The sequence below is a fragment of the Chrysemys picta genome, chromosome 4 (genome assembly GCF_011386835.1).
Source record: "Chrysemys picta bellii isolate R12L10 chromosome 4, ASM1138683v2, whole genome shotgun sequence".
NCBI classification, from domain to species: Eukaryota; Metazoa; Chordata; order Testudines; family Emydidae; genus Chrysemys; species Chrysemys picta.
The window spans coordinates 151,842,261-151,854,638 of NC_088794.1; the positions used below are offsets into that span (position 1 = coordinate 151,842,261).

Sequence of the window (12,378 nt, forward strand, 5' to 3'; positions counted from 1 at the left end):
TGTTAAGTTCATAAATTTGCATCCTGCTGCTTAAATCTACCCATATCTGTCTTTCATTCACCTATATGTCCTGATCCATCTAAACACTGTGTGCAATAGCATTTCAGCAATGTCTCCCAGCTGTAAATAGCATACACTACAATAGTTCAGGTTTCAGAGTAGCAGCCGTGTTAGTCTGTATCCGCAAAAAGAACAGGATGCATCCGAAGAAGTGGGCTGTAGTCCACGAAAGCTTATGCTCTAATAAATTTGTTAGTCTCTAAGGTGCCACAAGTCCTCCTGTTCTTTTTACAATAGTTCAGTTACTCAATTTTAAAGATCTGCACAGAAAGCATTCACCTTGATTTTCTGCTGTTATTGATGGGAAAGTCACCTGTATTGTTAACAAGGATATCCTAGGGTTGTTATTTGTAGGTAACATCGCTACTAGACACAATGAATTTGCGCTATAATGACATTACTTCTAAGAGACACATGCTGGTCATGAGCCCCATGTTGCAACTCTTATGAAAGAGCTGCTTAAGGGATAAGGGGTCAGAGATTTCGGGCAGGGGAGGTTTAAAATTTTAACCACAAAGTTCACCACTTGGTGCCCCTAAATAACCCATTCCAGTCCAGTATACTATCCCCACCTCACCTGACTTTCTCCTGGGATGGACTCTTCTCTTCCACCCAAGTCCTTTATCCATCATGTCCGTATGGTCAACCCAGCTTCCCCAGCGCACCCTGGCAGACACTGCATGAGCACCTGCACTTTGCTCAGATTGTGGTGTTTTCTGGGTGTGGACTGAACAGTGAACAGATCAGTGAAAGAATCAGACACATTACGGTATCTTTCTTAAGAGCAAATACTGTATTCAGTGCTCTGCATAACTTTCCCTAACCCTCCAAATCGTAGACCGTTTGGGGTGAGATTTCTCACGCTTGATCTCAGTTCAGAAGTGTGATTTGTGTGTGTTGTTTTCCTGATCACTTAAGGAAAACCAAACGCTGTCTATTTTATGGTGTTTGCAGTTCACCAAATGCAAGGAGCAGCTGATGCTACAAAAAGCACCTCAGTTTTATTACAAAAATGTAATCTCAAAGGAAAATTGTAACACTGATTTTTTTCTGAAGTATCCCCAGGTTTTGACCAATTTGCATGCAGACCAGGTAGATTGCAGTACTTATTTATGATTGGGGGAGAGTTCCACTAAGGGCTGTAACATGTAGTGATGACATTTTGACCTGGAAACGCCAGCCAAGGACTAGGCTCCAGTGTGCTAGTCAATGTAATGCATGTCCAACCTTTTTTGTTTTATTACAGTATGATACGAAAACACTTTCCTGCCTCTGCACTTCAATAGATAATTCAAGTTAGTCATTTCTTTAAATGCCCAGGTAACTTAAAGTGGTTTCGGTTATAAAACTTTGCAAATACATGGGGCCAAATCTTCAGCAGCGTTGGCATAATAGAATGCGGCTGATGATCCATAGCTCTCCATAAGGAATGTGTGTTTTAATTTTTAAAAGGGATTGACAAATTAGGAACTTCATAAATGAGAGAGAATTGTATCCCCCATACATATCGGACAATATTGTCCTTACTGACACCAGGACACGCTGGGACTGTCCAATTCCCATTAAAGTCAGTGGAAAGATGCCCACTACCAGGGTCGGCTCCAGGGTTTTGGCCGCCCCAAGCAGCCAAAAAAAAAAAAAAAAAAAAAGCCGCGATCGTGATCTGCGGCGGCAATTTGGCGGGAGGTCCTTAGCTCCAAGCAGGAGTGAGGGACCGTCCGCCGAATTGCCGCCGAACAGCTGGACTTGCCGCCCCTCTCCAAAGTGGCCGCCCCAAGCACCGGCTTGGTAAGCTGGTGCCTGGAGCCGGCCCTGCCCACTGCGTCGAATGAGAACTGGGTTAGCTGTGTAGTGTACAGTTATGCATCGATATCCGTAACGTGGCCTGGCGACTGGCAGTGCAAATGCCACATGCCCTAGGGCTGTGCACCCCAGACTTCAGCGCACCTAAGAGTGTATCCAGGTAAAGCTGGGGAGGTGCACGACCTTCTGTGATCATTCTGAGATCATCCCAACAGGAGACCCAGCAGAGGAAAGAGGAGATCATTGCCAGAAGGGAAATGGGGAGAGTCAGGACTGGTCTCCAACCAGGCCTCACTTATCAGTGGTTACAGACCCTTCCTGGCTCAGTGGCCCATGTGGGCATGGCCTGAGCAGTCCCCTCTTAACACAAGGGAACGGCTGGCTGTGACTACGTGTAACACCTCAGAACAGGTCAGGGAGCTAGTTCTTAATAGAATCGATCGTTTGCCTTCCTTTACACTGCTGCAACCTGGCATTTCATCCTTATTCGGCCAAATGTCATTGCTACAGCTATTGGCTCATTTCTCTCCACTCTCTGTATAGTTCCAAGGACAGTCTTTGCTGAATAGCACCATCTGCCGGAAGCAGCACAATTGCACTGTTGCAGATTTGCATTTATTATGCCTCTGTCCTAGCTCAAAGCAAATGATTTCAGGGAGGGCTTAGTTCTCCAAGGCCCAAGTGAACCATCTTCGAAAGAGACATTTGGTGAATTCCCAAACAATATCCAGCTTTCTGGTGCCACCCAATTTCACAAATCAGGTGCTTAATGTTGTGGTGTTAAATTGTCATTAATAAAGTAAGGCTTGTGCGTTAGGATGGAATTGGAAGTGTACACGAGTCCTTGTTATATTAGAAAAGGTGACTGTGTTCCACAGGTCCCCATGTTGTGACGAGAGCCTGATAATGTATCCATTTCGTAGGCCCCTAGAGATGCCATTGTGGTCATCTGCAGTAGAGGGGGGGGGAAGATTATTATTTGCATTCAGCAAAACTGTACTCGATAAAGGTAGACACAAGAAAGGTGCTTAAACTCCCATGTGACTTTTTCCTCTGAAAGATAAGTATGAGCCCAAGTAATAAAGGGTCAATATGCAACATAAACATATTTGTCTATCCCTGGCATAATGTGGCACCACAGAATGGAACATTACAAAGATATGGGACTTTTTCATACAGTTAGTTCTAAACTTTTCCTCCAGCAGCTACTTGTGATAGCAACAATGTCCTCAGCCTAGGAACTTTCCCCAGGCATCAGTGACTGACTGTGGTTCCCGACTCTCACCTTCACCTCAGGGGGTCATTAATCCTCAGGAAATGCCCTGGGCCTTCATCGTTATTGCTGAAATAAATGTCAGGGTTACGTGTTTTGCATAGTGTGGTTTGGACCAAAGGTTTTTGTCTTTTCTTGTTATATTTTTTCATCTCCCATTTCAGTTCCCTTTTTCACTTTTCCCCACCTTACTGGCTCTCCGTAGCAATGATGGCCATTTGTATATATGGGCACTATGGTTATGAGTGGTAATGAAGCCGAAGACCCTCTGTGTCTAAAGCACAAGGCCCTAACACTAGAGTGAAAGGAGAGCTCCTTCAGCTGTGCTACAGTCATAGGCTGTATACCATCATTGCAGGGGACAGCTACTAGAGGGAGACACGACCTTACATGCTTGGCCAGTGCATTATACCTTCACAGTATTGTAGTTCCTTCAGTCCTTAAGACTTCTTAATCCGTTGTTTATAACAGTGACACACATTGGAAATGCCTGACCGTCAAACTCCATTTGGTTATGCTGGGTTCAGCGACCAAGATGTCTGAAACTTACCCACCCTGGCTATATCCTGTGGCTAACTTGAGCCGCAGACTAGCTTGGACAGGTTGCTAGCTGTGCCACACATGATTAGTGCTAGAAATTCTCTCTGTATAATTTAAGTTGCGACTCACTTTCGGTTGTGAACTTACTCTTGATCCTCCCCTTCCCCAGGTGGGTCAAACCAAGCCAATCTGTCTGAAATTTTGCACATGTTGAGTGAAGTCTTCGTCCCATTAAAATCAATGGTAAAACACGCATTGATTTCATAATGTTTGTGGGTAATTAGACAAAGGTGATATTAAAGAGTATTTTGAATACACACATTATAATCTCTGGGAGAGCTGATGTGACTGTTACAATGTGCACAGCTGCAGTCTGCAAACATTGACATGTTGGTGGGTTTGGACACAGAAGAAGGGAGATCAGGATGACAGAAGCAGGAAACCAGGCCTGGAAAGTTCTGGCCTAGAACAGGGTTTCTAAGATCCCCAGGTCATCAAAACCAATTATTCTCATGGACTGTTTTGGCGTACCTAATCCCATAAAGGTCCTTTACATTCTCTGAGCGCAGGCTTCAGTGGAGATTTGCAGTTGTTTACATGACAATAATATTTCACGACATGCAAACACATTCAATCTTTCATAGACTATATGTTTTAGTAATCTGTCTCAGAACATTTTGTAATGTTTTTTAAATACTTGAGGAAATTCCCAGACAAAAACTTTGTTAAACTTGAGGGGTTTTATTTTTCACATTTTACCTGAACTTAAAATGTTTTGGCTTTGTAATGTTTCTTTTGATAAAAACGCAATGTTGTTTTAAAAGTTACAACTCTCATTCCAACGCAACCAGTTTTTGTTTGTCTGATAACTGTACTAATGCTAACATTGTAGGCAGAGCTGTGCAGAGGATAGAGGTTCCATTTCATGAAGTATTTCAAGATTTCAACATTTGACTTCATTCCAAATTGCAATGAAAATTTTAAATTTTCAAATTCTCCATAAAGGAAAGTTTAAAAAAAAAAATCAGTCAATTTTTGTCAATCAAAAAAGGTGTTTCTATAAAAATCAAACTCTTTTGTTTTGATTTTGACTTTTTAAAATGTTTTATTATTTTATAATACATAATATAATACAAAATCCAAAAAATCAAAACAAAAAAATCAATTTGCAGATTCCAAGACCCACAGAGACCACTGTGGTCATGTAGCCTGGCCTTCTGTATAATGCAGGCCACAGAACTTCCCTGAAATAATTCTTGTTTGAACTAGAGCATATCTTTTTAAAATATCCAATCTTGATTTTAAAAATTGCCAGTGATGGAGAATCTACACCCGTTTCAAAAAGAAAAATTGAAATTGTTCATTATGAAAATGCTGAAATGTCTGATTTAGACTTTGTCAGACTTTTGGGAGGCAGGGGGCTGTCTGAAATGACATTCCAGCAAAATTGATCTGATTTTTCAAAGCATTTCAGTTTCAACAGTAATGTATATTCCAACAGAATTATGGTTCTCTCCAAGTTTTTCCAGCCAGTTCTAATTGTAAGCAAAGTGTCTCCTCCTTCACTGAGAAAATACATTGCATGTAAAGATGTTAATGGCATTTCTGTGTTTGAGTCAAGAAACACCCTAAGGCGATTGCATTTTAATAAGAGCTCAAATATCATTTCATCATATGTACAGCAAATCATATTAGCTTTTCCTAATTTAAGGAACAAAAAATCATACACTATGGTAAACTGTTAGTATATCACAGTGTATTTGAAAATGCCACTTCCAACTTTGTGTTTATTGTGCAATATCTGCATCTGTATCTAAATAATATACTGTGGATATAAGTATTTCTTTGTAGGACTAGGACTGAAGTATGGAACGGAGGTATTGTGTTTTCAGGTTGCGGTACATGATGTCATTTGGAATTGATTCTGTTGTGTGGCAGCTATGCTTAATGTATTTGCTCTGACGGAGAATTTGGAGCAGGGGTGGGAAAACTACAGCCTGTGGGCCGGAACCAACCCGCGAACCATTTTAAGCCGGCCCGTGAGCTCCCACTGGGGCGCCGGGTCAGGGTGCCTCACCACGCGGCTCAGCTCTGCTCCGGCGCTCCAGCCGGGGTGCTGGGTTGGGGGGGCTGCATCATGCGGCTTGGCCCCGCTCTGGCCCTGCAGCACTCCAGCCGGGGCACCGGGTCGGGGGGGCCTACCACATGGCTCCTGGAAGCCACAGCATGGCCCCACTCTGAGGGTTGGGGCCCATTCCACTCATAGGAGCCAGAGAAGGGACATGCCATTGCTTCCGGGAGCCACTTGAGGTAAGCGCCGCTCAGAGCCTGCACCCCTGAGCCCCTCCCCATGCCCCAGCCCCCTGTCCCAGCCCTGATCCCCCTCCCGCTCTCCAAACCCCTCGATCCCAGCACAGAGCACCCTCCTGCACCCCAAACCTCTCATCCCCAGCCCCACCCCAGAGCCCCAGCCCACCCCAGAGCCCGCACCCCAATCCCAATTTTGTGAACATTCATGGCCCGCCATACAATTTCCATTCCCCAATGTGGCCCTCAGGCCAAAAAGTTTGCCCACCCCTGATCTGGAGGCATAATAGTCTGAATATCCAATGTCTGTCACTTTAGCCCTGCAAGACCTCTTTGTAGAAGATTTCTTTATTGAGCAGACCAATTTTCTCCTGGACCAAAAATGACACTTGAGAATTACTTAATAACAAAGGAGAAATGAACAATCTTAGTGCATTTTTTCCTCAAGGGGTGAGAAATTTAAAGGTAGCCGGGAGATGTGCATGTAGCAAAAGGGCCCTTCACAAAATGGTACTGTAGCAGATGAATAAAGATTGCAGTTGAAAAAATCGAATCGTTCTTTTGAGAACTGTTTTATCATTCCGTGTTTTTGTACGTCTGTGTTTTGCAGGCAAAGCCTATGCCCCAGAGTTCTACTACGACACCTACAGTCCCCTCTGGCAGAACAGACCTCGGGTTTACTCCTACAGTCTGCAGTGGACTCAAATGAACCCAGATGCTGTGGACCGCATCCTTGCATACCGTTTAGGGATTAGACAGGTGAGGTTATAATTTGCTTCTTACAACAGGTGCCTGTTTACTGTTATGCCCTCTGTGAGAATTGCCCTGCCCTTTGTTTTCGTCTCATCTTGTGTGAAACTCAGAATTTATAATTTCCCCTCTGTGGAGATTTGCTGCAGTTCTGCAAAGTCCTGAACCACTTACAAATCCTTGAACCTAATTTGCATATTTCCAGTGTGACAACGCAGAGATTAAAGAGGTATTCCTCAGGGGGTTCAGAGCAGGTTCAGCTCAAGAGAACTAGAAAGATTACCTGAACGAAACTTGCCACCAAATTAAACTTTTTATATCTAGCCATATATCTATGTATCTTTTGCTATGCCTCCCGATAAAGATAGATAAATATAGAGATAGTTATATCTTTCATACACAGACATCTTGCAATCTTTGAGATCTTGAAAACTTTACTTAAACATATTTAAATATATATCCCTTGTGATTTTGACATTTTAGAACAGAACAGATGTAGTGAAGGGTGGACAGTACCAGTCCATCTGCAGAAGAACTATTACATTAATATACAAACGTTAGCAGTCAGAATTAGTCTGTCATTTGGGAATTTTTTAAAGCAACATCAGCTATGTACATTGCTAAACTGTGATTAACAGGCAGTGCTTCCTCTTACTCCGACCCATAACATGTGGCCAAACAGACGGATGTTTTTGTACTTCTGTACTGATCTCAGTATGCCTGACCTAAACCTTGGAGGTATGTATTCTAAATTACAGTATATTATTGCTGGTTATTATGGTCCTCTCTGGATTCTGGACTACTTGTATGTGCTAAGCCCTACAGATGTACTGTAGCTTAATCACCATACGAGTTGAAGACATTTTGATCTACAGTATTTCTTCACATTGTAGAGGGGAAAATGCCTGATTCCAAAATATCCTTGTGGAATGGGTTCTTTCTCAGCCGCTAACACTTTCTCGGTCCAAGTTTTAACCCACAGCTGGTGGGGAGGTGACGTACAGGGTGAGGCAGATTGTAACTTCCCTTCTGAATGAATGTATCAGACCTGTGATGCCCCCAGACCTTACCAAGTCAAGCTGCAACTGCCCTGAACTCAAACTTACACTCCATTGTCCTACATGATTACGGCTGTAAGATTTCTGGTTGAAAAATTGCAGTCATAGTTGGTGAAAGGGCTGGTTTTGGTGCAACATGCCTTCCAAAGCAGGGCGGAAATACAGAAGAGACGCTGTGGGTCCTGCTGGGTTTTTTGAAGGCAAGCATGATGGAGGAGGGGCCGGGCCAAATTTGAGTTGGTGTGGTGACCCCGCGAGTGAATGGTGTTGCCACTTGGCGCACAGCTTCACATAACCGCTCAACTATAAAAAGCTGTTGTTGTGTCTTCTTTACAACCTTATACATGGTGGACTGAATCAAGCGATTGTGCTGGTCCTGTCATAATCTATTTGATATTAAATTGTTTTATGAGTATCAGTGGTTCATGCCTTAGCCTTTCTTACTAGGGACTAGTACCACTAATTGTGCCACTAATTGTTTCTGAACTAGAAGGTTTGATTACATTGTACCTAAGAAAGCATGTTTGTGCTGAGGGAATATGGATCAGCTACTGTGGATGATTCTTAAAGAGAAACCTTTGTAAAATTATAAAGTGCGACAGTATTTCTTCAGTCATGAATGGCCTTTTACTGGGCTGAGTTGTAGGTGTGCTAAAGCATGCATACAATGGGAGCATGTTTCCTATACAATTAACTAATATATTTGTGCTGCCATGAGTGTCTGGCTCTTTTGCGTTGGGCCCAGAATAGGTCAGAATGGTTTTGGCAAAATGACTGTCACGCTCGATAGCCTGGTGGTTAGGGCACTGGCATGGGAAGTGGGAGACCCAGGCTATAGCCCCCGCTCTGTCTGATCCAGAAATCTTATGGTTAAGGCACTGGGCTGGGACTCAGGATATATGGGTTCGGTCCCCAGCAATGTCTCTGGCTTCAAGACAGCTGCTCTCAGCTGCTGTAGCTTAGTGAGTAGAGAACTGGACAGGGACTAAGGAGACATGGGGGGGTGTAGTCTCAGTTCTGCCACTAGCCTGCTCGGTGGCCTTGGGCATTTCCCTTCGCCCTCTGTAAAGTGGAGATAGCGGTATTGATCTCCTTTGCAGAGCACTTTGAGATCTGCTGCTGAAAAGTGCTGCCTAAAAGCTAAGTACTATTACTAGTAATCGGTTTGGATCAATGGGTCAGACTTGAAAGAACATCAGCCTCCAATGTTGGGGGAATTCCTAACGCAGCCCTCTTTTGGAACCTATTTTTTTCCATCTTTAGTTGAACTTCAAATAGAGATTTCTGTGTCCTCAAACACCTAGATCCATAGATGCACAGGGAACAGCAGGAGACGCTTACATTCTAGAATCAAAGAAAAGCCACAGTGGGAAGGCCTTCCCCTTAACAATTTGCTTCAGGAGAGATTGTGTCCTTTTCTGATGTGAAGAAGAGACTCCATTGGCTTCCATAGTTCTTGGTGATGTATCAAAATTATAAACTCTTTGGGGCAATGACCATGGCTATGTATATGTTTTGCACCTAACACAATAGGGCCCTAATCCTGACTGGAACCTTTGAGTGCCACTATAATATTAACAATCCTATATCCCAGACAGCCTCCTGATCAGTAAATTCTTCAACAGGCTTGACATGAGAGGTGGAGCGGGTTGATTATCTCTTTCTTGAGCTACAATTACTACCTGCTAATAAAACAAAGAAAGACGAGGTCTTTCCTTTTATTCTGTGTAAGTGTGTCTGTGATCTTAAACGTATAATTTATATCTGAGAAATTACCGGCTACCTTTCATTTTTTATGTTAAGACCTTCCAGCTGACACTTGTGAATTGACTCTTCTACCAAAAGGAAATGCTGTAGGACATGTTAAGTGTTACGCAAATTGGTGGTTAAAATAAAAAGGCCTCCAGGGTAGGCCTGGGAAGCAAATCAAAGAATGTTCCTAAAGATAAGAGTCTTTTTCAAAGGTTGGAATGTTAATAATGGGGAGTTTGCTTACCTTGGCAGTTACGATACACGCATGCTGAAAGCCATGTAGGAGGATTTCAGCTAATGGAACAATTCACTGGCATTCCGTGTTGATAAATGCAAAGTAATGAACATTGGAAAACATAATCCCATACATGGAAAATGATGGGGTCAAAATTAGCTGTTACCAGTCCATAAAGAGATCTTGGAGCCATTGCGGATAGTTCTCTGAAAACATCCACTTAGGGTGCAGCGGGAGTCAAAAAAAATAACATAATGTTGGGAATCATTAGGAAAGGGATAGAAAATAAGTCAGTAAATATCATAATGCCACTGTGGTCCTCCCATACCTTGAATCCTGCATGCAGTTCTGGTTGCTCCATCTCAGAAAGATATATTAGAAATGGAAGAGGTACAGAGAAGTGCAGCACGAAGATTAGGGGCATGGAATGGCTTCTATATGAGAGATTAAAAAGACTGGGATTGTCTAGCTTGAAAAAGAGATGACTAAGCAGGTTTATGATAGAAGTCTGTAAAATCATGACAGGTGTGGAGAAAGTGAATAAGGAAGTGTTATTTACTCCTTCTCGTAACACAAGAACTAGGAGTCACCCAATGAAATTAATGGGCAGCAGGACAAAAGGACATATTTCTTCACACAACATAGTCAACCTTGGAACTGGTTGCCGGGGGATGTTGTGAAGGCCAAAACTATAACTTGGTTAAAACAGAATTAGACACCTCTATGCAGGATAGGTCCATCAATGGCTATTAGCCAAGATGGTCAGGGATGCAACCCCATGCTCTGGGTGTCCCTAAGCCTCTGACTTCCAGAAGCTGGGAGTGGATGACAAGGGATGGATCACTCAATAATTGCCCTGTTCAGTTCATTCCCTCTGGGGCACCTGGCATTGGCCACTGTCGCAAGACAGGACACTGGGCTAGATGGACCATTGGTCTGACGCAGTATGGCCGTTCTTATGTTCTAAGCCTTTCTGGATCCAGCTGGCCTGATTCTCCTCTCACTTTGTAACAGAGCATACCAGCCCTTTAAGGATTGTAAAGGGAACCCACATGGGCCTGTACCAGGATTTCTTGGGACAGACAATGCTCTTCCTGATGAGGTGAAGTGGTCTCAGGGAAGCAGTCAGGACATCATGGTCCTGACTTTGGTTTTATCCCCTGAGGCTGGTCTTCCGTGAATAGGAGGAGCTGGAACTTCCGAGGAATCAGGTTGGTCCCTTATCCTTCCAGCCAAGCTCTGTCTCTCAGAACTAGGAATCAGTGCCCCTAGTCACTCCTGGAAAGTGCAGGGCAGGTTGGTTTGTTTACCTGTGTCTTATTTATTTTGGAAGACTTGGCTGATCTGGCTGTTTTGATAAGGCTTAGATAAAGAACACAGATGGGGAACTGACAAGTGCCCAGTACCCACCTTCTTTGTACAACCTGCCACATGCAGACTTCCCAAAGCATCCCAGCCAAGGGAACTTCTGTTGATCTTGTGGCTATTGTTTATTATATGCAGGTTTCAAGCATTTGTTGGGTTTTTTTTATTATTATTTTTGTGTTTGTTTCTGTTTCTTTTTATTTGGCTGGCCACAAATGGCCTAGGTAGCAAGGTCCTCAAACACCTTCTTTAATTAAAAGAGAAGAGGGAGAATCTTATAAAAAAAGGGGAAGGAGATGAATGCATTGGCAGGTTGGAGGATACTCCTGCCAGGTGGCCCAGAGACTAGATAACCCACAAGGAAGGCACTAGAAACTTAGAGCTAGAGGTGGAAGGCCCACAGAAACAGAGGTTCTCCTATGGTATTAGCAAATCCTGCAAGAGCCCAGATATCCTGAGTTCCAGGCCATTTTATGAAGCACAAGACCATCCTTTCATCAGTCAGCCAATATTGAGTATATTGCTCTAAAATTAAAAGACTTCTGCATGGCTTTGTTTGAGAAAGTGGCAGTTTTAAAATATCCTAAAGTGTTGTGAAGCACTAGTGGTAGATTATTGGCTAGGTAGGAAGGTTAGTGTCTGTGTGTGATTAGATAAAGAGTGCCATGTTTATCCCATTAACAAAATGCGTGTTACATTACTAATGCTGAAACCAGAGACTTAGAAAACTTTTCCTGCTTTCCGTACAAAATCGATGTGTTGCTGTTTTATTCTGGGAAAAATTCAGGTAAAATTTTCAGAATATACAGTCTATGGCATGTTTTTACCTGCTGGGTTCTTCGGTGTGAATTTAAAGAGACTGAAGCAAGGTGAAATATCTTGATGTCTTAATGCAATTTTCATAAAATGTTTGCTTTCTCCTCCACGTTTTGTGCATTTGGCGGACCGTTGTGGAAGCTCGTGCATGGTATAAATGTAACAGTTCAATTGTTAAATAGAAAAGAAACCCAATGGTAAAAGATTGCAGACTAACTTTTTCCTCACGAAAAAGAAATTGTGGTGCTGTAAAATTGTCCTTTGATTATAGAGCACTCTAAGTAAATTGGGGTGTGTCAGCCAATCAGAGAGTAGTAATGCTGCCGAGTTAAAGGGATCTGTTTGTACGGTTTTCCCATTTATGCAGTCTCTGGTCGGACGGGCTCAGGCACTCACAATTTTGAAAATGTTTGCTGGCA

General features: G+C 43.0%; 1 protein-coding gene across 2 annotated transcripts in view; it reads left to right on the forward strand.

Moving 5' to 3' along the window:
- The window catches only part of MDGA2 (MAM domain containing glycosylphosphatidylinositol anchor 2), a 631,070-nt gene that overhangs the window by 536,541 nt on the left and 82,151 nt on the right, over positions 1-12,378 (forward strand). For both annotated transcript variants that reach the window (XM_008171632.4, XM_008171633.4), the window contains exon 10: positions 6,594-6,742. In XM_008171632.4, coding sequence (XP_008169854.1) covers positions 6,594-6,742 — 149 coding nt within the window. The remainder of the gene's footprint in view (positions 1-6,593; positions 6,743-12,378) is intronic.